The sequence below is a fragment of the Eschscholzia californica genome, unplaced genomic scaffold (genome assembly GCF_041429995.1).
Source record: "Eschscholzia californica isolate CP2 unplaced genomic scaffold, dmEscCali1.0.p SCAF_1, whole genome shotgun sequence".
NCBI classification, from domain to species: Eukaryota; Viridiplantae; Streptophyta; class Magnoliopsida; order Ranunculales; family Papaveraceae; genus Eschscholzia; species Eschscholzia californica.
The window spans coordinates 80,863,686-80,887,387 of NW_028238198.1; the positions used below are offsets into that span (position 1 = coordinate 80,863,686).

The 23,702-nt window shown below is 37.8% G+C and overlaps 4 protein-coding genes across 4 annotated transcripts; 2 read left to right on the plus strand and 2 right to left on the minus strand.

Moving 5' to 3' along the window:
* Window positions 1–689: 689 nt before the first annotated feature.
* On the plus strand, window positions 690–4,072 carry LOC147569770 (uncharacterized). The gene is made up of 3 exons (XM_086656285.1): window positions 690–2,064; window positions 2,908–3,166; window positions 3,347–4,072. The coding sequence occupies exons 1-3, from the start codon at window positions 1,196–1,198 to the stop codon at window positions 3,527–3,529; spliced, it is 1,311 nt and encodes a 436-aa protein (XP_086512411.1). The 5' UTR covers window positions 690–1,195; the 3' UTR covers window positions 3,530–4,072.
* A 472-nt stretch (window positions 4,073–4,544) lies between these two features.
* On the minus strand, window positions 4,545–13,552 carry LOC147569771 (eukaryotic translation initiation factor 4G-like). Its single transcript, XM_086656283.1, has 12 exons — window positions 13,142–13,552; window positions 12,700–12,927; window positions 12,467–12,594; window positions 12,148–12,285; window positions 11,464–11,531; window positions 11,320–11,376; window positions 9,105–10,136; window positions 8,874–9,002; window positions 8,652–8,763; window positions 5,783–8,552; window positions 5,320–5,514; window positions 4,545–5,201 (listed from the first exon to the last, which is right to left on the minus strand). Exons 2-12 carry the CDS (start codon window positions 12,894–12,896, stop codon window positions 4,874–4,876), a joined length of 5,154 nt encoding a protein of 1,717 aa, XP_086512409.1. The 5' UTR covers window positions 12,897–12,927; window positions 13,142–13,552; the 3' UTR covers window positions 4,545–4,873.
* A 2,978-nt stretch (window positions 13,553–16,530) lies between these two features.
* Window positions 16,531–17,384, plus strand: LOC147569772 (olee1-like protein). The gene is made up of 2 exons (XM_086656287.1): window positions 16,531–16,752; window positions 16,949–17,384. Exons 1-2 carry the CDS (start codon window positions 16,602–16,604, stop codon window positions 17,284–17,286), a joined length of 489 nt encoding a protein of 162 aa, XP_086512413.1. The 5' UTR covers window positions 16,531–16,601; the 3' UTR covers window positions 17,287–17,384.
* A 551-nt stretch (window positions 17,385–17,935) lies between these two features.
* On the minus strand, window positions 17,936–23,509 carry LOC147569773 (SNF2 domain-containing protein CLASSY 3-like). The gene is made up of 3 exons (XM_086656286.1): window positions 21,279–23,509; window positions 20,693–20,845; window positions 17,936–20,114 (listed from the first exon to the last, which is right to left on the minus strand). The coding sequence occupies exons 1-3, from the start codon at window positions 23,187–23,189 to the stop codon at window positions 18,189–18,191; spliced, it is 3,990 nt and encodes a 1,329-aa protein (XP_086512412.1). The 5' UTR covers window positions 23,190–23,509; the 3' UTR covers window positions 17,936–18,188.
* Window positions 23,510–23,702: the final 193 nt, after the last annotated feature.

Consider the following 23,702-nt stretch of genomic DNA (forward strand, 5'->3'; position numbering starts at 1 on the left):
AGGTATAAGCAGGAGAGACAGGAAGAGATGAAGAATAAGAGCAAAAATTGAAAAAAAATCAAAATTTTAACTCGAAATGAGCGACTCCTAGTCAAATCTAGTTCTCCAAAGTTGTTTTGTATAGAAACTTTTCTTTTATGTCCAGGATTGTGGTGAATTTTAAATAAAATATGACCCACGAGGGTTCGTATTTTTTTTTTTTTAATGTTGAATACAATGATCATTAAAGAGGCATTGATACATTGATACGATGAAATTAAATGATCTAAAGCCTACAGAAACTACTTTATTTATACCAAAGTTCATTTTTGGATTTGTACTTCATGAGAACGAATCTGAAACCTCTGCCGAATAGATACACTTACTAATTGGGCTTCCAGTTCTTGGCAACTAGAGGGCTCGTATTGAATATGCCGGGAAACCAAGAATTTGAGTGGCATCATCTGTGTTATTAAAAGAAAAAGGTCAGCGCTTTGAGGAAAGCTAAATAATTTCCAGGGTGTGAAATTTTAAGGAGAATGTGCAAAATTTTGAAAATTTTCCGGAGAAACATACTTTATGGGGAATATGTTTCAAAATAAAAATAAAAAATCCTCCACCTCATCTCACTCTCTCTCTCTACCTCACCTCTCTCTCTTCTCCGACCAGATCGCCCGCCGAAAAATGAGAGAGTGAGGTGAGGAGGAGGGTTTTTTTTATTTCCTTCTAACAACTGACAAAATAAAATTGTCAAACAAAATTGACAAATTTTTGACCAAGTCTTCACACTCCGAAAACAATTTTGCTTTCCCCGAAGCGCCCCAAGAAAAATCAGGGTTATTCCCGACACTCCAATTCCTTATTCCTGATTTGAGTTCTTTTCCTCCTCCCTTCTCTCTCTGTACAAATCAAAGTCAGATTTCAACCGAAAAAACACACGACAGATAGAGAGAGAGAGAGAAAGAAGAAGAAGCAAATAAAACAGAGGATGAGATCTCTTATAATGTAAATAAATGGTAAATGCATCAGCAAAAAAAATCACAAGTTCAGATCGGAAAATAAAGCACTGGTTTTTCAATCCACAATTTCACCATCACCATCATCATCATCATCATCACTCCCACCATCATCACCAACAATAAGAAATACCCAGAATGAAAATTCCACCACAAACCCATCTAAACTTCTTCTCTCCACTCCTCACAAAACACCCATAATGAATCACCACCACCACCACCACCACCAATCTTCTGCAACTCTTTCTCACTCACCCACTTTATCTTCCCTCTACCAACACCATAATCAACATCAACCCTTTCCTCCACTCCTCCCAATTTCATCAACCAATTCACCTTCTTCTTCTTCTAGCCCTTCTCCTTTTCTAATCTCCTCAGCCACAAAGGCTGCTGCTTTTCGTCTCCTTCGCCAAATTAGCCACATCCATCGCCTTAGTCTTGTCCTTCTTCTCTCTCTACCTTCCTTCTACTTCTTTTTATCAAACCCTCACTCTTCTTTCCTTCTTGACTTTCTCTCAGCTCTTGCATTCTCTTTTGCTCTCCTTCTCTCTCTAAACCTTGCCCTCCCTCGTCTCCCCTCAATTCGTCTCCTTCTTTCTCGGTCATTCCCTTTAAAACTTCCATTATCTTCTTCTACATCATCTCCTCCTGTACTTTGGTCAATTGGGTCAAAATCAAAATTGGAAAAAAGGGTCAATTCTGGATCTGGGGTTCAAGTTTATACCAATGGTGATGTTTATGAGGGTGAATTTCATAAAGGGAAATGTACAGGAAGTGGGGTTTATCATTATTACATGAGTGGGAGATATGAAGGGGATTGGGTTGATGAGAAGTATGATGGATATGGTGTAGAAACTTGGGCTAGAGGGAGTCGATATCGCGGACAATATAGGCAAGGGTTAAGGCATGGTTTTGGTGTTTATAAGTTTTACACCGGCGACGTTTATGCCGGAGAATGGTCCAGTGGGCAGAGTCATGGATCAGGAGTTCATACTTGTGAAGATGGGAGTAGATATGTTGGGGAATTTAAGTGGGGAGTTAAACATGGACTTGGTCACTACCATTTTAGGTAATCTTTTACTTTAATAATAGATATTGATTGACAATAGTCCTCTCTAGAGATTTAGATTACCATTTAGAAGTATTGATCATCTTTTATGTGATATTTTCTCTTTGAAGTTCTATGTCTGAATTATCCATTCTGCAATATGTGTATTCGATTACGGATTTATTATGTTGTGTTGAGCTTGTGGTAGAATTTTGGGTTTGTGAACTATTGGTACATGTCACTCTCTGTCACCTATATTAGTTATGGGGAAGAGTTTGAATTTGCATTGTAAGGCTCTATTGGCTATTAGATGGTTGAATCTTGAGCTTTTAATTTTTCGTAATTCGAGGATCGAAGTTATTGTAGTTCGTTGTTCTTCGACTTTAAGATTCCCCGTTGGGTTTTAGTTTTGTATGTGGAGTTTAGTTTGACAATGCATGGAATGAATGGAAGTTTTCGTCATGGTGCTGGTTCGAATTATATATAAGTAGATGACATACAATATACTTTTAGCTTTTTATCATCTATTCTCTTCCTTCTGCCATTTTCCCTCTGGTCATCTATTTAATTGAGCTTTGTTACCATTTTGGTAAGTGAGTCGCTGGAAGAGTTAATGTGAATGTTTTCCCGGTTTCTCTCTGATCAAGGTAGAAAAATTGTAAGGTTTTATATCTTCATACAACTTCTTGACCGACTTAGAGAGGCACTTCATCATTTTTTAAGGAATAGAAGGCAAGATGGAATAACAAAATGATATTTTGTTTTTGGTTTTCCAAACCAGATAATATGCCAAAGTTTCGGACCAAGCAGTATTTGTCTGACTGCTATTTTACATTTTATCGGTTCTTTGCTTATCTTATGCAGAAATGGGGACATCTATGCTGGAGAATATTTTGCAGACAAGATGCATGGATTTGGGGTGTACCGGTTTGCAAATGGGCATCGATACGAAGGCGCCTGGCATGAGGGTAGACGGCAAGGACTTGGAATGTACAGTTTCAGGAATGGGGAAACACAATCTGGTCACTGGCAAAATGGTGTCCTTGATGTCCCAAGCACACAAAACATCCAACCTGGTTCTCCTGTAGCTGTTAACCATTCTAAAGTATTGAACGCAGTTCAGGTAACTTTCTGACCCGTACGTTATGTTTTAATACTCGCCGTATATCAATCCTTGCGAGTTGTGACAGTGTCGAATACTGATGCCTGTATTGATGTCTATAACATAAGAAAACAGTGTCTAGTAAGGTAGATTGGAAATTAGGGTTGTTCTAAACTGTGGCAGTGATTTGATGATAATCAGGAAGCACGAAGAGCTGGAGAAAAAGCATATGAGGTAGGGAGAGTGGATGAGAGAGTCAACAGGGCTGTAGCTGCAGCTAATAAAGCCGCTAACGCAGCAAGAGTTGCTGCGGTTAAGGCTGTTCAAAACCGAATGCATCACCCCAATCGTAAAACAGAAGACATACTTCCCTTGGTGAGATAATTAGAAGCAACAGATTTAAGCACCAGCTTAAGCAAGCTGCAATCTGGCCCAGCTCCTGTTAAACGACTTGTTCAGTGAGAAAGCAGGCAATGAAGAAGATGATTTGAAGCAATGATGGAATTTCGGTTGCTTCTATCCGCTTGATGATGCCTTTAGTAATGCTATTCTAACTTTCTTTTATTTTTTCTTTCTATCGGAGAAAAGGCCATACACGGTAGATGCCGGGCTTGAGAAGAAGCAGAAAGAGAAAGAGCCGAATGAGGAGCAACCTGGTTTCCTCTGATTTTGTTTACACTTTGTAATATGTACAGGATTACGAGTAGAATAGGAGTATGAGTGAGATGGAAGTACAATCACCATCTGCATGGTTGTTTTAGAGAGGGAGAGAGAGTGATGTCTTAGTTCTTTTCTTGGATAGAAATGTGAAGGGCTGGAGCAAGAGGTTAAACCTCAGCCTAGCATCACTGTTTCTATTGCAGGTGTGGACTATATTGTGATGATGAAAACTGTAATAAGATATCAAAATAGCTTTCTTTGGTAGTAGTATCAACTTTAAACAGCACAAGATTAGTGTAGTTCAAGAAATTGAATCTTTTATAACAATCTTTCTCCCACAATGAAGCCAATCAGTACCACGACACACAAGTTCGTTTGAGCTATCATACTTGTTATAATGAAGCGAACTAGTTGAAATTTTGAAAGAAATGAAACACTGTTGTTAAAGATGAACTACTCAACGACTATTGAGAGAAAGAGCATCCACCAAAACAAAACAACTGGAACCTATCTATACATACATATATATATATATATATATATATATATATATATATATATATGTCAGACGAACGTTAGGCCAGTTTGATATCGATAGGGTTGTTTTAGAAATATTAACTCCCTTTCAGTTTTTTCAAAATAAATATAACACTTCGGAACAAAACTAACTTTAATTTGGATCCGTAAGATCTTCAGAGAATCAATTCACAGTAGAAATAATACCTAAAAATAAAATGACAAACTTCTTGATTCTGTTAAACAGAACAAAGTTTCCAACATTAATTGAGAGAAGAAAACAAAACATAACTGTTAATTAAGCGATGCTTGTTTGATAAGAGAAATGCTAAACTAGAAGTAGTTTGAACAAGAAGTTATTTGTTGCGAGAATGCTCGCTAAGAACCCTGATGCTTAATTCAACTCAATGGAGTTGAAATCAAGCATTGAACGAATAACGATATTAATGATAATGACAAGAATCAATGGTAAAGCTAAAAGAGTGCCTGAAACTAATTCTTTTTTTTACCTCTAAAAAACCTCTTCTTACTCTGGCTCAGATAAGTCTTCTTTCAAATAAATGTTTCTAGCTTCTTTGATTTATTGGCTGGGCCTCGGAACTGCTCCAACTGCAGATTGGATGCTCTTCGAATTTCATTCAGGACGGACTCCCCTTTCTCCGTTTTAATGGTTTCAAGGACAGTTCCGAGAACTTCAGCTGCTAGCCCTGTCTGAACAAGACACCATGGCTCCTCCCCTCCCTCTTTTATCAGCCTTCCTGTCTCTCTAAGAGATATTATCTTCTCTGCTATAAGTTTGGCAAGAACTCGGCCAAGGAACTCACCCGCTTTTGGCGCGTCATTTACGGCATCCTCTAAAGTAGAGAAAACAGACTCGAAACTGTTGAGAGGAGAAAAAAGAAACAGACAAAATTAAGAGATTGAAGATCATCCAAACAGATACGATATAAGATAATCGAAGTATATAGTAGTTGATGATCTTAGTTGATGAATTTTACCCTTTAAGGAACTGCTCTTCAGTTAACAATCTATTATGTGATTTAAAGAGGCTGATAAGAAGCTTCGCTAAGAGATCCCTCTCCATGTCTTTCCTTTCAAAAGAATCAATTATCCATATAGATATCATCGACGAACAAAACCCAGGTGCGTTCATTTCTTTTACACGTAAAGCAACTTCTCCCTCATCTTTGGCACTGAAACACAATAATGCGATTAGGTTAGCACCTACACCAGGTAATTGGAAAAAACACACAATCATACGAAAGCTGAGGCAGAAATGGGAAGAGAATGGGGAGATAAGCTTTTGTTGCAAATAACAAAGAGTTCCCTAACAAGAAAATAGAAAATAATTTACAATTATATAAACGTAAGGCTGGGAAATTTGACATCATTTGTCATGAGATAATGCTCAGAAGCTCTTAGAAGTATGCAGTAAAATGCAGAGCAAAGAGATTCAACTACCTGTAGAACTCCCTAATTGTAGATATCGACTCGGCATGCATTCGTTCTTCAGACCACACTTTCTGAGAAGCAACACTCGGCGCACCAGTAGAAGAACCCTGCTCCCGCATTTGAGGTACCGAAGATCTATCAGGAGCACGATCGACGATTCTCGAGTCTCGATTACGAAAAAATGTTGGAGGCTCATGTGAGTTTGACTGTTCATAAGCAGACGCCCCTGTAAACTTGCCTGAAATGCTTCGCGTGGCAAGTTCCTCTCTTGGCTCATGTGGAGTCCGGTCTGACATAGAACTGTAACCATTCGGACCACCAGCCGTTCTTCTAGAGTCTCTGGCATTAACAGACATATCAGTCAAGGGAGGATTAGATATAAGGGGTGGTCCCCTAGACATCCCCCGCGCAAGACCACCTTGAGGACCAAGCGTAATAGAGTCATTTGTATTAGACCTTTCTGACAGGGGAACTGCGAAAGACCTACTCTCGTAATGATGTCTCTCCTCCAACCGAGCATCTTGGCCACCATATCCACGAACTTGAGATGGAAATCTTTGGAGACCGCTCATCTGCGAACTTGGAGAAGACAACATACTCGATCCTCGTGCACCAAAGTCCAAAGCTTGACCTCTTCTTGTTGAGCTACCGAAGCTTGGACCACGGGCCAGCCTACTTGTTTGGGCTTGTCGTTCTTGGGCTGCATCTCTGTGAACATCCTCAATTTTTTTTGGCCCTTCAACTTTTCTTCTTTGTCGCCAATTATTCTTTCTCAGATCAATCGCATCCTTCAACATGAATCTCACCCTAGAAGATAATTTCATGTTGTTCGACAACTTAAACATCCAGTCAAAATATGCATCTATATAATCTTTGGCTTTGGCGTGATCTATCATTTCACCTATCGTGCTCATCAGCTTGCATAAAGCTTCAAGATTTTCCTCATCTGGATTCTGGTATTCACCGAGTAACTTAGTAATGCATTCATGCATAATTCTCTCAGTCAACATTTTCTTCTTGTACAACTCTCCGATCAATCTAATATTACCCAGCATTTGTCTCCTAGCTCGGATCCTCTTCTCTTCTCTTTCCTCTTCAGACCTTTTAATCTCACCCTCCTCTTCAACTCTATCTGCTTCCGCTTGCTCTCTTTCCCCTCTTTCAAATTCCTCCTGGCACTTGTTCAAAAGCAACCTCTTGAAGGTGATTTTCTCATTGTCTTCCGTAAAATCAGGCAGCTCGCTAGAAAGATGGAAACAGAAATTTGCATACATTTCACAGAAAGTTGGCTCCATTAGAGCTTTGTCAAAAATCTGTGAGATTACACCAGTGAGTGTAACTGTATTATCAATGTTAACTTCTTTTACTTGCTCAAAAAGTTTCTCAAAGTTCTGTGGAGTTAACTTGTTGAGGATCGATTTCAACTGCCTTTGCTTAGCCTGTTCCTTATCAGATACTTTACCAACTTCATACTTCCTTTCAGCTTTGTGCATTATCTGGAGAGGGGTCTGAGGAGAAGGAATCAGACCCCTTTGAATTCCAGTAGCACGCTGCCAACGATCAGCATCAGAGTTATTTCTCTGCATTCCTCCCTGGGGCCCTATTGACTGCATTGGTCCAGAAAGAATACCTCCAACAAACTGTCCAGATGGATGCCCACGTGGGTTCCTTAAAACCCCATGATTTCCTCCTTGCCCATGCCGGAGGCCAACAACAGCACCTCCCCCGTGGCCAATTTCCATACGTGGATCTCTTCCTGCAAAAGGACCAGGTGATTTGCTCCACTTATTATCTTCATATGCACCACTTCCACGTCTGTCATGCCGAGGCCCTACACTTGACGACCTATCAAGATTTCTTCCAGAATTCGGATATGATTCTCGATCAAGGTGAGAAATAGCAATTTTAATACTCATCAGAGCATCTGCTATATCAGGTCCAATAACAAAATTATCAGGGAGATCAGTACAGTGCTCTGAAAATGTCAGGAGAAAATCACTTGTGTACATTCTGCTTGTATTCCCACTACCATTTCTATCATTATGTAACTTTCCACCATCTGACATTTTCAACTTTGGTGTAGAAATGTCGGCAACGTCTTCCCAATCATCTGGCTCACCTTTATTCTGTGAATCTTTCTCAGCATTGTCGGCAGGCGGATGCTTTAAACCATCGTCGTTAGAGCTGCCCACAGATTGAGAAGATATCGAAATTTCGTGCTTTTCCTCCGGACCCTTGTACGCCATATATAGATCAGCCGTTGATCCAGCAGCATCTGCTGCCTTCAGGATGTCTTTTCTTTTCTTCTTCAGTTTCGATGTGGTGCTTTTAGTCTTAGTTAAGTCAGGCTTATCCTTGGAGCTCGAAACTGAAGTGGAAGGTAAATCAGAAATACTACTCTCTGAGCTTTTGCCACTTGACTCCAAAGCTACGGTATCAGAATCTGCAGCGGTATTTATCGTCCTGTCAACTTGGGAGCTAGAAGCCATAGCTTGTTTACTTTCCACTTTACCAGCCTCACTGCCAGCACCAGCCTCTTCCACGTTCAGTTCGTCATTCTTTCCATTGCCTTCACAAGGGAATGTATTAGCAGATCCTGTAAGCAATTCAGATGATTTGTCTTGCTCTTCTTCAACAGGTAGTGGAATTTCCTGTTTAAGTTCAACTTCCTGCAGAGTATGATCCTCATGTTTCACAGAAGCATTTCTCTCCAATTCAAAGCTACAATTGTTCGATGGTTTAGAAGTGGACAACTTCCCAATTCGAACTCCATTGTTCCCTGATACGGAAGCATCAACCACAGAAAGATTTTCAGAGTTTGGCATACGAGTGGACTCTGATACACTGCCAGAGGTGGTAAAAGGCAGTCTTGAAATACCTGTAGATGACTCAACCTCCTCAGCAGGATCAAGAACATTCTCCGCGTGTTTAGCAACTTCACTAGATACTAAAGATGGAAACGGCTTAGCACTACCCACAGAGGAAAATTCCTGCAGTAAAGCCCATTTTTAGAAGTGATTAACAAAAAAAAACATAGAATGAAAGCTAACATGTCCTAAAAAGAAGTCACAGTATTAAATATAATCAGCGCATTTCATACCTGGCGATGCAATTGAGCATTCTCCAGATCTTTCTCAGCTAGCTTCTTCTGTGGATCTGTAATAGAGTTTGGCATACTGATATTTTCCCTTCTTGTACCTTCTTCGTTGGTTAAAACTGGAGCAGACTCCTGCACAACATGAGTCGATAAGGTACTGAGTGTAAATTTCTGCAATGGAATACAAGTAGACGCTGACGGATTGGCATCCATGGCCGATGGAGTATAACTTACTTGTTCAACCACAGATTTCAACGGTTGGACAGAGCTCTCTGAAGCAATAACATTGTCTCTTTGAGGATAACATTTACCAGCTTCCTTTGGTGGCCTCAACGTGTCAGGTGATTCGCCTTTGTTAACAAGAGGTGAGCTAATTGTAACTGAAGGAGAACCTAACTTGGGTCCACGCGCAGATGGGTTCATCAAAGATACGGTTGGTGGTCCCTGGCTAACTGAATAGTTATATCTCTGTGGTGGAGAACCTACCGTTATCTGGGTAGTTGTTGTCGGGAGGGTTGTTTGAGACTGAAAGAAGCCATTAGGGTTATAAGTACTGGATGGAACGGGAGAATAGTAATTGATGTTTTGAGCTGGGGTAAAAGATGGAGCAGGCAGAGATTGGGGGGTCATAGTAGCATTCAACATCGTGGTAGATGAACCTGCATCCATATGCAAATCTGTCTTATTATCAAGCTTTAACTCTTCATGAGTGTCGGGATGAGTTATTTTAACCATTGCTTTTCGTGCACTGCCATAATTTCCAGCCTGTTGTCGGAAAGGAGATGCCATCCCCATTGGGAGGCTGCCTATCTGGGGAGCCAACTGGTGGCCAATTTGAGGTGGAAATCCTAAGCTGTGCCCATGCATCATGATCTGCGGGGGCTGTAAAGGATGAGTTTGGTGACCCGGAACAAACACCTGCTGCGGCATGTTTGAATTTCCGATTGGCAAAGGCATTGGCATTGGCATCGAGGTGACCGTGATACCCTGAGACTGAACCTGAGTGTTAGGGGTACCAAATTGTACAGGCACTTGCTGAAATGACATAGGCATTCCACTACCAGGGTAAACAGAAGGCTTCTGAACTGCACTGGACGCAGGTGTAGCTGGATCCTTGGACTGAACATCTTTTTTCGTTTGAGTAGGCATAGGGGACTTTTCGGCGTTAGGTTGGTTAACTTTACCAAGGTTGTTTCCAGATAGCTGCTGCTTTGGAGCAGATGGAATGGGCAAAGCAGGTACGACAACAGAAGGAGCATGGCGTGCCTGCATGAAATATTATCATGATCAATGTTGTCAAATCGCAAATCGTATCGTAAATCGATTTTTACTTTAATAAATCGAATCGCCAAATCGTATCGTAAATCGTAAGATTTAAATTTTATCAGGTGTTTATATTTCTTATGCATAATATATTATGAAATTTATTTCAAATGATATATTAGGTTAGTTATTCATTTTATATTAAAAATATATTTAATTAATTAAGGTTTATGAGTTAGAATACAACTATTTCCACCCAATATAACATTCTCTTACATTTACTTTGGGCTTAAACATAATAGTTTCATACAGGAAGGTCATTTTAAATGCTAATTTATTCTTCCCAAATTCCAAGAAAAAAATGTGAGCTGTATTGATAAGACTTTAGCAGACTTTAAAGAAAGTTTTAGAGAGAGAGAGCTTTCTTTCTCTGACCCGCTAGCTGTCCATTGAACATGTTTAGTAAAATTTCTAGAGAGAGAGAGAGAGATTAAACCAGAAATTTCTCTCTCTCTCTCTCTCTCTCTCTCTCTCACTAAAAATCTCGAAAGAAGACGACAGAGAAGAAGCCTAGATACCCTCTTCATCTATTCTTGGACAAGTTCATAAAACTTTTGAAGAACCCTAGAAACCCTCTGTGTTTTCTTCATTTATCTGAATCGTGGGATTCAACCTGAATCCCACGATTCATGATTCAAAAAACGATTTCGCATAAAAATCGCCCGATTCGGTGTAGATTGCGATCTACAGTGCGATTCAAATCGAAATGGGTACGATCCGATTCAGATTGTACGATCTGAATCGGAAATCGTACGATTTTGACATCATTGATCATGATATCATCTTAACGTTAAATACAATTATACGGACAACAAAAGAGGTGAAACATTTATATCATTGTGTTCAAAAACTTGTCAAATACGCCTTCAACATATGTGACATTTTATGTAAACGTTCTCGTTCGAGAATTTGATATTTGGAGAGATGTTGTAATGATGATAAATTATAGATGACTAAACTGGGTTGAACTGTTTTAACTTATCTAATAAACACAAAAGCTCACTAGGTTACGTCCACGACTAATTACTCAGAAATAACACTCAGGTTTCAAAACTAATAACTATAATCAAACAATACTGGGCAGCACTGGGTACACAAGATAAGTCAGACGAAAACAAAAACAAACCTGGTCTCGTTTCTGTTCATCCAAATTTGGTGGGGCTGAACTAGTCCGAGCAGGTATCTACAGAAAGGAGAACACAGTGCCTTAAAGTTTAAACATATATTGAAACGAAAAAATGCAGCAACTTGTACTTGAAACAAAGTTTACCTGCATCCCATTGACGAAACCAGGACTTATGCTCCCAAACTGAAATGCGAATGCATTAGAAGTCTCACCTAGAAAAACCGATTGTAAGAAAGCATTCATCTGATAAGATCAAGAACAACGCTAATAGATGTACTTAAAGCAGTCCTTTCTCTAAACACTAATTATTTCAAAGACAGTGCTTTAACCATCTCTCTATGTGATAATTACACAGATCCACGTGCACATGAGTCACGATGCAACAACAGCTGATCCAAAAGTAAAAAGTATGTTGGTAAAAGTAAAGGACCTAATAACTAGGACTAGAAAAGGAATGTCTTAACTGCTCCAAGTTCTATCTCTCACACACCTTGTCATAGAGCAACAATAACTTTAATGAATATCAAAAGATCAAAATACTTCATACAGTTATACCATAAGAACAATTTTACAGCAGAGAATCTCCTAAAGCTTCAGAGTGATCTATACTTAGTAATGACTTTTTGCAGTCGCCTAGAAGAACCTATACAACTAAACAAGTAATGGCGGATTAATAGCTTAAGAAAAAGTGTTGAGAAATATTTAGGAAGATTGTCCGTATTAGCAGCCAATCACCCCTGATCGGCCGGTGGCTCAGCCCAAATAGACTTATTGATAGTGTATGGTGAAACAAGACTTACTAGAATTCCTATCATAAATGAGGTGTACCTTTTGAAGGTGTGGCAGGCGCTATTGAATCTGAAACTGCAGCATTTGTTTGAGGAGCTGGAGTCTTTGAAACTGAATGATTACTTCTCGAAGCAGGTGGATTTGTTGGCTTTGCTGCTGCTGGTGCATTTGATGCTCCTACCATAAAACCAAATTTCGGAAAGAAAAGTTAAAAACAAGTAACAATGATGAATATTGCCATTAACTACCTAATAGTAAAACTACAAAAAAAAACAGCTTTTTTAAGAAGTTCAAAAGATCTCCAAAATCTGGCAAAAAACAAACCAACATGATAGAATGGAACGAACAAAAGATTTACCATGCGACATAGGTTGAACATGGACGCCATTCTGTGAGTTTCGTGCAGAGGAAACATTGGCCTCAGAGTTCGAATTGCCAGTGCTTGCCCTAGATTGTCCTGTTTGTCCATTACCAGACTTTTTAAAGCTGAGAACAGAAAAACAAAATGTCACTCAATCAAAATCCCAAATTCAGTAAACGATAACAACTTGATAAACTAAAGGGGGAATTGTAAAAAAATCAAATGGGTACCTTCTATTAGCCTGCAAAGATGAAGACGAATTGTTCAAAGTAGAGGATTGAGGAGGGACGGAACCACCTCCGCCCTTCCCACCACCTCCACCACCACCACCTGAGAAATTCCTCTGATTATTGAAACTCCCAGATCTCCCGCCTGGTTTTCTATAGTGAGACTCGTTCTTATCAACCCGAGATTGATTTTGGGACATAAATTCGAACCTCTCTTCCTACTTTTATCCTCTGAAATCAAACAAAGAAGAAAAAACAAGCAGATCCAGTAATGAAATCAATAAAACAATAGAGAATGAAATGAGATACTAAAACCCTAAAAATCAGCAATTTTTTTGACTTATTCTTAAAACCCCGAAAAACAAGACATAACAGAAGGTAAAAAAAAAAAAACGAAATTAATGGTAATGTCCGATCAAATTTTTAATTACTGATCTTTACTTACCTTGTGTGAAATTGAGAGTGAGATCGGGGGAGAGTGGTGTTAGAAGAAAATTAGGGTTTCGATGCCCCCCAAATGTGATTAAAGAAGTTGGCGGGAATGATGACAGAAAATAGGGAGAGATCGAAGGGTCGGGTAAGGAGTAAAAAACCTTGGACTTTTCCTAAAGAAAAGTCCTGTCCTAAATCAGTGTTAGATACAAAAACCAATTACTATGAGATATGATAATGATATGATTTGATGATCAAGTTTTAATAAAAAGTATTTTTGAGTTACTAATCTATCAAAAATGTGAGATATTATTATATCTCCAAACATCTGTGGACGTCCCGGGTTCAATTAAGTTATAGAATCTCTGGATTATTGAATTTGGAGTTATTAGGACATAAATAATGTAGATAGGTTTTAGGCAATTGTTAGTTGAGCTTCAGGCCATAGTTTAGTTTGATTTTAGGCATGTTCTTATTTAATCTGGTAGTTACCGTGCTTGTCACGTCTTTGATCTATCAACGCTATTGTAATGGCTATCGTACATCGAAGTCAAATTCCAAAAAAAATAGGGTTATTTTGCAAAAGGGGCGTAGATAAGTACTGGGTTTTGCGAAAGGGACATGACTATTTGTTATTTTACGGAGGGGTCGTGGACTAACATTGACCGTTAAATAAATGTTAAATTTAACATCACATTACATGAATAGTTAACATTATTCATCTTCTTCTATTTTTTTCTTTCTTCCACCTTCGATTTTCATCGAAAATTGAAAGAGGTATTGTCGCTTGAGTTTTACAAAGAGATTGTGCCGACAAGAGAAGAGCTTAGGTTTTTTTTGTCAGTTTTTTGGTCTTTTTTTTTTCTTTTAAGAATCCTCATCACACTTCTTAAATTCCTTTTACTTTCTAACTCTTTAAATTGAGTAGACAGAATAAAGTTTAGATTTTTTTTTTCTCTCTTGTTTATGCCGGAGTTGAAATTTTGCTTCCTTTTTTATATTTTACATAAATATATTTTGATTATATCATTCATTCATCATGTATTAGATTATGAAATTCATTATTTAAATGTGTAATGCTAGAAAATCTAGAAAAATAATGTTTTTCAAGGTGGATGTCTTATTTTTCACCTTTGCGAATTTAGTGTCAAAATCGCATAAATTTCTTAAATGTAACAATATATTTTTTAAGTAATAGAATTAGATTAACGGTGTTAGAACTTAACTGGTCAACACTAGTCCACGACCCTTTTGCAAAAAAAATAAAAGGTCATGCCCCTTTCGCAAAACCCGGTACTTATGTATGACCCTTGCGCAAAATAACCCAAAAAAATAATACATTTTACTTTTCCAACAAAAAAAACAAATTTGTCATGTCAAATCATATTTTTCAAAGTTGGGCAAAAATCTCGAAAGGGCGACCTATGATGAGTTTGTAGATGTCTGAAGTCAGAAGGAGAATAGGAGCGGGTTCAGGTAAAAACACTCACCCACTTGTCTAATTTGACTCGAGCTTGAACCTGTGAGGGCACGCTTGTTTACTCACTCGACTACCCGCCCATATAGAAACCATTTATCTTCTTGTCGTCCCACGTGCGCACTACCCATTACCTGCCCTAAAAGCCTACCCAGTTAACCTGTCGACCGACCAACCACGTGCATGCTTAAGGGTATATAAATTTGTTGAGTTTCACCCAACGGAGGCGTAGCTTTGTGTTGTAAAATCAACAGTTGAATTCGTAAATTCTATAGAGAAAATCTCAATTTCTCAAAAAATCCTCAAATTATAAGGATGTATATGTGTATACATATGTATATCCACTAATCCGTGTGTATATACATATGAATATAGCTAAATATAGGTGTAATTGGTTCTCCTTTGGAGAATTTACACGTATAAACGAAAGCCTTTAAAATCTCCGAGACACACTAGCAGTCTAGCATGGTGTGAAGAAGAAAAAATATCAATGGATCTGTATATATAGGAGAAGATAGCAAGATATTGAAGTAATTTACACGTATAAACGAAAGCCTTTAAAATCTCTGAGACACACTAGCATGGTATGAAGAAGAAAAAATATCAATGGCTCTGTCTATATAGGAGAAGACGGCGAGATATTGAAGTAATGATTCTTTTTAGAATATGCAAATGTTATAAAATTATAACGAATAATTAGTTTTAAGACTTTAAAACTACATATATTTCCAATATACTAATCAATTTGAAACACCATTAAATGTGAGAGGCTTTTCTGGTTAAAAGAAATATTGTGTAATTTAGAAATGGAAATAGAGGCTGGTGCAACATTGGGACTGGGATAAATGTTGTGTTTATTATATACTAGGTCTCTTTGGCACCCTCCCGATGCTGTCAGGCCCATCGCTCTAATGAGTTACCGAGCTGGAAAACATGTCGTAGTTACGCATGCATTATGGTCAAGCACGTTTAATTGGTATGTCATATGTGTACGGTGTTTTAAAGTATACATTTGACGTGCATGTATTGTTGTCTAGCGTCACGGAAGAACCCATATTCATGCATGATGTTGACGACATGAGCATGAGCATGGCAATATGGCACCGCGGTATAAACACTAAAAAATGCTCGACCGTGACAGATACATAGCTCTGACGCGTATTCTAGTCACAGAAAAGAAGACTTATCTCTGGTAAAGTCTTTCTTTTTTAAGACTTGTTGACAAGAAACAAATGGAATCACCCTCGCCTCTAGAGCTGGCATAAGCCATGCCCCTTCCACCAGAAGTTGTTAGTGCGAGAACAACAGTGACAACGGCTAATAGGTCGCCCTTTACCTTGTGTTATCCGTCAACGCGGCAAAATTGATTGCGCATAAGGCGCAAAATTGATTGTGCATGAGGTGAAAGAAGTTTTACTTTTACAAATGAAAGATTAAGTGAAAGAAAGTGACATTTTTTTAGAATCTCACTTATTGCTATTCATTTATAGAGTAAATGTTAATAGTGGATTGTTACTTTTGCAATTTTATGAATTGAATAAGCCAAAGAAAGTGACATTCTTTTGTAGTTTGCAAATGTAGTAGTTGGACAAGCAAGTCCAAATTGTAAAGGAAATTTAGTTGAACTAATCATTTTATTTGAGTCCCCTCACAAGGAAATCTCGAAAACTACTCCTGTTAAAGGACATAAGTAGAAATACATAAAGTTTTTGGACCAAATAGCAAGAAAAAGAAAAGCAGAAGTTAATAACAACCATAGAGGAGAGATTGTTGGTTGGTTATTAATTGTTTGCCTAAATATATACCTCTTTGGGGTTGACTCTTTCAAAAATAAACAAAAAAGATCCAAAAATAGTAAAAAAGAAAAATAAATGGTTTAAAAACAATCTATTCTTTTTCTTTTTGCCCTATATAAGCCATTGAGTATTTCTCATTCAATATTGAGTAGCTTTCTCTGATAATTCTCCGACATTGTCTTTGAAAAGCCTTCTCCCAAATGGCAAAGTTTTCTCAGACTCTTGTCATCTTAGCCATTGCTCTTTGTTTTTCGTCAGTCGCTCGTTGCGATGATTTTCACGTCGAGGGCAAGATATACTGTGATACATGTCGGGCTGGATTCGAAACTGAAGTTTCCGAACCTATCAAAGGTAGTAATTAATCATTTTTATATGGATAACCGTACAAATTTTGAAATATTGATTTATTATCTTTTGATAATGTTGTCTACCATTTTAATAAAAATAGTGTATAAGATGGGGCTGTCTGGCCTCCATGGCTCGCCTCGAGGCGACATTTCATGGTGGAATTTAATATATGGAGTACTTGGGTTTGATATTTTTGTAGGTGCTAAGGTGGCACTAGTATGTAGAGATCGAGAAGGCGGGCACATAACATTTTCTGCCAATGGTGAAACAAATGAGAAAGGTACCTACTCAATCGCAGTAAACGGTGAACATGAGGAAGAAGTATGTGAAGTGGAAGTGAAAGAGAGCCCAAGAACTGACTGCAATGAAAAGATTCCAGGACGTGACCATGGTCGTGTTCTTATCACGAACAACAGTGGCATTCCTTCTCCAGTACGATTCGTCAACTCTCTATCTTTTTTGAAGAAAGAACCTCTTCCTTCTTGTGCTAAAGTCATTGCTGCTTTAGGTCTTACCCCTGAAGATATCATGATTTAATTCCTCTAAAGAACCCAACCCAATATGTGTTGACTTATTTATTAAACGTACGATTGTTTAACAGGATTGATATAATGCAAACGTATGGTTTAATATAATACAAGTATCGTTTCGTAATGCTTTCTATGTATTTTTTATGCATAGTTGTAGCAATGACGTAACACCTATCCCAATATCAGTCGTATTATTCTTGATTTAGGCCCTACCAAGGCTCGGTAGCCTAGTTCAACATCCTACTCTGTTTTCCTTGCCATGGGCTTGCCCTAGACCAACACAGGCTTCTCCACCTCACCAATCAAGGTGCAAAAACTCATCTGAAAGGCGTAACAAACATATAAGACAAGATGTTATGTTATAACCCAAGTCGGGAAAATTTTCCTTAAGGAATGTGTACTAAGTGTCAGTGCATATGAAACCAATATCATCAAGCAAATAAACAAGATATAACATCCAAAGGGTTCAGCAGTTTCACAAGCTCTGATATGTTATCAACGAGTAACAAGCAACAACAGAGGAAGAATCTATACTAGACCGTTTTCATACAAAATTTCTAGCTTTCCTAACTAAACTAGAGTCTCTTCATTACCATTTTAGATTTCCACCACGAAATGTCTTAAGCTGAAAATCGAAATACTTAGATTAATAAATGTCGCTAACTTTTCTATCTCACTCCACAACAGTCAGGGGTCACATTACAGAAAGAACACAAAAAAGTACTTGTTCTTTTTGAAAAAGAGATATAGTCTATAGATAGATGATAAATTATTGAATATATCTACTCATTATAAAACTTACAGTGTTTTTGCTTCTATCAACCTGTTTGATTTTGGTTGGAGCGTCAAAACGTGTTACCTTTTAGGCAGATCCTCTGACACTGTGTAGGCCGTGATGTCTCTTCCGTCTCATGTATGTTTTGTAGTAGCTGGCCCGAAAGTCTCGATCAAATTTGTCTCCTTTGGTTGGTATATGATCTTCTCAAACATATCTTTGAGCTTCTCATGTCCAACCATTACATCCAGGATTTTATCGTCAGACACTCTCAAGGGATTTGGACATTCAGACTGTCCTTGGGCATTAGAAAACACCAACTCGGACAAGTGATCTTTCTGAAGTTGTCTATAATACTTTTCCCCTTCCATGGTCCCTGAAGTAATCAAATGGTAGGTGTAAACAACTCTTCTCTGCCCGAGTCTATAAGCTCGGCTTATTGCTTGCCTCTCCACGGAGGGATTCCAAACAACATCGAGTAAAACTATCCGTGATGCTCCTATTAGATTTATTCCCTCACCACAAGCTTTTGTTGAAGCAAGTAACACCTTAACTTCGCTAGATGGGTCGTTAAAAAGATTGATAGATGATTGCCGAAGCTTCACATCCGTAAGCCCGTTTAGCTGCAAAATCTCCTTACCCTCACTCCAATTAAAATGAGATTGAAGTTGCTCCTTTATGAGGGAGGTCGGATCAATGTATTGACTAAATACAAGAACCTTCTCATTCATAGCATCACTGAGGCGGATGAGTTCCATTAGAAACCGTGTTTTGACACCTTGATTTGGATCCAGTCTGAAACTCTTTGTTGTGATCTGTTGATGTTTGTCCATTAGAGGCTTGATCGTATTAACAAGAGATCCACCTTTTCCGACCAAGTTTTTCGAAGCCAACAGTGAAGCATGGACAGAGACCACGGATACTAAATGTTCTAGTTCAAGTAGATTACCTATCCCTTGGATTCCTTCAAGGAGTTCCTTTTGCAAAGGTGGAGGATTCAAAATAACCACACAATCCTTCAATCCAGGTAGTTTTTTCTGCAAGATGCTACCTCTATGGACATGAACAAAAGGATCAATCATTGTTTTGATCTTTTCTAATAATCTATCATCGGCATTTTTGCCAATAGAACTGGTAATAGAAGCCCATTTCTCTTTTCCTTTTCCTCTTCCATGATTCATTTTCTCTTCACACTCAAGTCTGTCTGCAAATTTTGGTCTCACCAACCATAGGGTGTTGTAAAGCTCTTCAAAGTTGTTCTGGAAAGGGGTACCTGATAGGATTATACGCTTCTCTGTTTTTATATTCGTCAAAGCTTTCCAGATGTTACTCCGTGTATTTCGTGGTGTGTGTCCTTCATCAAGGACTAACAAATTAGGCTCCTCGAGTAGAATTTTTCGTACATACTCACTTTCGTTATCATGAAGATTCTCTTTTTTAATCTTCCCTGATTTTATTCCGGCAAGATTCTCAAATAAATTGTAACTAAGTCCTAGGATGCTATTGCCTCGACTCCAAGAAAGAAGCTTTACTATCCGACTCCACTGTGGTTGGTCCTTGATCAACTTTCGAGCTACTTCATCTTCTTTGCCAGAGAACTCCTTTGAGTTAAGATTGTGAAAAGGAATATCAACCTTCCATTTCTTGAATTCTTCTTGCCAAGTAAGAAGCATGCTACAAGGAGCGATAATAACAGGTCTGCAATCCTTAAAAACGTCCATGTATGTTCGAAGGAATGCTATAGTCAAAAATGTCTTCCCCGTTCCAGGAGCATGTGAAATGACACACCCACCAATATCATTAGAACAATTTACTTTTTTTCCATCGAGGTCAATACCTCCTGCTATGTTTCTCCATAGAAACTCAAATCCTTCTTGTTGGTGTGGGTACATTTTCATTCTGATGCTTGGGAACTTATCCCAAACTGTACGTTTGGTATTATCATGAAAACCGTGAAGATCGCCTCCTTTTTCATTTAAGTTAAGATCACCGAAAAAGGACAAGTCCCCGTCATCAAAAGCAGTTCTCCTCGAAAATCTTTCCCCATAGGGAGATGTAATCTGCAACATGTGAAACAGAGTCCATAGAAATGGAAGATCAGTAGCTCATTTAACAGTGGCGAAGTTAGAGCAGAAATATGGAAATATGTTCATGAAAATCAGAGGTTTATTTTAAAACGAACAGGATTCTGTAACAATTAAGAAATTTAATCTCCGAAAATTTCACTGAAATATCTAAACTGTCATGACTAAGAACAACCATCACACAAACATAAGAGATTTTTCGTGGTTCCGTTGGTGAGACATCAACCCTTATTCAAGACACTTTCAGTTTCAGCATAAACCGAGACTCATCTTGGTATCCCATTGTGCAGTATAAATGTTTTGTTATATGTGGGTTGATACCCATCTACAAAATCTAAATATCTGAAGTCATTCATGTAGTTGAAAGATGAGAGACTTCAAGTATTGGTAATGAGACAAACTACTAAGCAAGTTCTTCCTTATCAACGTAAAATTAGTTCGGAAAGTAGATTAACCACTTGAGTTGCTAACACATGATCATTGAGCAAGGCTTAATGGAAAATCAGATGTTCCTTAAAACTTTTTCCAGTGACTAACTAACACGGATAACTTACCAACGATGGCAAAATGTATCTGATCTCTAGCTCAACAAAAGAGCAAATTCTGCATCTGATCCCGATTTGTTCGTCAAGGAAAAGTTGATGCTTTCCTGAACCACATAATTTTGATGGATCCATTTCCACATCTTCCTCATTAGCATATTCAGCCTGCACGTAATCAAACGAGGTCTTAATTAGTTGCTTGGATGATAGATTAATAGAAATCAGTATATGTGACTAATTTCAGACCAAACACTAAAGACATACCCTACACGTATACCTTTTCGGCTTTTCTTATATGTACAGTGTAAAACGGCTTAATCTCCAAGTACTATGGCATCAACCAAGCTCAACTTTGTTTTATAAGAAGTATGCAATTGATATATACCCAAGAACAGAGAATCACTCATTGTCATTAATATTAAGAAATCAAGCAAGTTTATTTCGAGCGAAATTTCGAAAGAACAGAAAATCCTCCATAACTCTATAGTCTAATGTATCTCAGGTATTATAAGTGAAACATTGATATTAAATTGACAAGCATACATACTAAAACTGAAATACAGGAATCAAAATCTATCAAAGTTAATTGTGAACTTACCGTTGAAGATCCGAAGGAACCAACCTCACTAGATTTGAGAGCGAAATCCATATCAGCCCAAAGCTCTTCCATTTCCGTCTCATAATCCGATTTCTCCTTTGGCGGCTTGGGCGGTTCTCGGCCAAAATTAAATTTCAGAGGATTGGAAGTAGGACCAACACCTGAACTCATTTCTTGTTCTTCATCTCCATTGTCAAAAGGAATTGGTTTTTTTCCTAGTCCTTCACCCTTCCCCCTAATGGTATTCACAAAAAGCTCAAAAAGATGGATTTTTTTCGAAGCTTGAGCTGAATTTCTTACCTCCCTTTCCCCCTTGGCACCTTCTTCTTTCTCAATATTATCTTCTCCACTTTCATTTTCACTTCCAATTTCAAAATCGTCGATTAAATCATTAGAATCATCAGCTTTGTCATCCCCCAATGGAGAATTATTCTCATTTGAAACATCATCTGATTTTTTATGACTAGTAGGTTCAATATTATTCTCCTTCTTCATGTTCTTCTTGTTCAAAAGATTATTAAATGATAAACTAATCTCTTTCACCACATCATTGCACACCGATGTTACCGGACTAAGTTCTCTCTTAGCAGGAACTGATGGGATTTCAAAAGATTCAGAACTACAAACTTTTTTTTTCTTCATTTTTCTTGCTTCTCTTATGTCTTCCTTATCCACCTCCTCTGTTATAACAACATTATCCTTTTTTATATCACCATTTGAACCATACCCATCTCCATTTTCATGACCAGATGATCTCATGGCCCTCTTGGCTGGAATAGCTGAAACTTTTGTTTTCTTCATTTTCCTTGTTGTTCTTGTGTCCTCCTTATGCACCTCCTCTGTTATAACAACATTACCCTTTTTAATATCACCATTTGAACCATACCCATCTCCATTTTCATTACCAGATGATCTTATAGCCCTCTTGACTGGAACAACTAAAACTTCAGAAGATTCAGGACTACAAACTTTTGTTTTCTTCATTTTTCTTGATGTTCTTATGTCCTCCTTATCCACCTCCTCTGTTATAACAACATTACCCTTTTTTATATCACCATTTGAACCATGCCCATCTCCATTTTCATGACCAGATGATCTTGTAGCCCTTTTGGCTGGAACAACTAAAATTTCAGAAGATTCAGAACTATAGACTATTCTTCTATTCAATCTTTTTTTTGTTGGTTTTATATCCTTCTTTTTCTTTTCTTCCTCTACTACCACAAAATCTACTCTATTACTTTCACCAATATTAAAATCATCCTTATCTCCTCCATTTGCATCCTCACTTTCAATACTAAAAGTGGGTTCATCTTTGCTGCTAGAAATGGACTCATCTTTGTAAATCTTTGTTGGTTCAAAATCTTCATCATCACTATTAGAAGGGTCAGAACTACTTGAGCTAGTCCAATCGATTTCCTCTTTTTCTTCTTGTTTCTCTGCTTTTTCCTCTTCTTCTTCTTTTTCTTCTTCATTCACTTCTAGTACATCTTCCTTCACATTTAGTAATTCTTCTTCTTTTTCTTCTTCATTCACTTCTAGTACTTCTTCCTTCACATTTAGTAATTCTTCTTCTTCTTCAGAGCTTATAGTGATTACTTCCTCTGGTTCCCTGGTTTTGGGATTTGGAGGATGTTTTAGGAATATTAGTTCATCATCATCATCATCATCATCATCTTCATCGAACAGAAATTCCCAATCTCCTGAATATCTTCTACTTCCCTTTGATTTGTTAAAAGTGGGTTCTTCACAAACCCTAGTTTTATTAGCTTTTACATTTTCTTTCTTCATAGGAGGATTTGAGCTAGAACCCACATTACCACCATTCTTTTTCTTCATTTCTTCATGTTTTTTTCTCAAATAAAGAGCTTCTTGATATCTAGTTCTCTTAGCTATGAAGGAAGAAAAATCCATCTTTTAAGAATCAAAAATCCTGAAATCAGTTAACAAATAAATCTACTGTTTGATTGAACTTTTACCCTTTGATAAATGCTAATAGAGATGATGAGATTATGAGATAGAGAGAGAGAGAGAAAGAGGGAAGAATATGAAGAAAGAGGGGGAGAGAAATGAAGGTGAGAATTTCAGAGAAGGAGTGTGAAGAGAGGGGAAGAAGAGTGTATGTCTGTCAATCTGTGTAGAATGACAAAAAGGGGAAGAAATAAAAAGGTGATTGAAATAGGCGGGAGGAAGTTGCACGGAAGAAGAAGAAGAAAACTATGTTAATAAACGTTTTTTATTTTTTTATCATTAGTTCATTACTACCGTTTTTTCAAATGATCATGGTAAAATAACATGTACTTCATCATTTTTTTTTTGAAAAATACAATAGTCGGATAACATGTACAAAAGTCTTAAATGTTATCGTTAATTATATTGGCCAGCGCTTTTGGAAAAGCAAAATAGTTTTCGGGGTGTGAAAACTTG

Coding starts and splice junctions, on each gene's coding strand:
- LOC147569770 (XM_086656285.1), top strand. CDS start 1,196: ATGAATCACCACCACCACCACCACCACCAATCTTCTGCAACTCTTTCT. Junction 2,065..2,907: donor CTTGGTCACTACCATTTTAG/GTAATCTTTTAC, acceptor TATCTTATGCAG/AAATGGGGACATCTATGCTG. Junction 3,167..3,346: donor AAGTATTGAACGCAGTTCAG/GTAACTTTCTGA, acceptor GATGATAATCAG/GAAGCACGAAGAGCTGGAGA.
- LOC147569772 (XM_086656287.1), top strand. CDS start 16,602: ATGGCAAAGTTTTCTCAGACTCTTGTCATCTTAGCCATTGCTCTTTGT. Junction 16,753..16,948: donor AGTTTCCGAACCTATCAAAG/GTAGTAATTAAT, acceptor ATATTTTTGTAG/GTGCTAAGGTGGCACTAGTA.
- LOC147569771 (XM_086656283.1), bottom strand. CDS start 12,896: ATGTCCCAAAATCAATCTCGGGTTGATAAGAACGAGTCTCACTATAGA. Junction 11,532..12,147: donor GCCTGCCACACCTTCAAAAG/GTACACCTCATT, acceptor CGGTTTTTCTAG/GTGAGACTTCTAATGCATTC. Junction 8,764..8,873: donor ATGCTCAATTGCATCGCCAG/GTATGAAATGCG, acceptor GCTTTACTGCAG/GAATTTTCCTCTGTGGGTAG.
- LOC147569773 (XM_086656286.1), bottom strand. CDS start 23,189: ATGGATTTTTCTTCCTTCATAGCTAAGAGAACTAGATATCAAGAAGCT. Junction 20,846..21,278: donor GTTCCTTCGGATCTTCAACG/GTAAGTTCACAA, acceptor GATTACGTGCAG/GCTGAATATGCTAATGAGGA. Junction 20,115..20,692: donor GATACATTTTGCCATCGTTG/GTAAGTTATCCG, acceptor CACATGTTGCAG/ATTACATCTCCCTATGGGGA.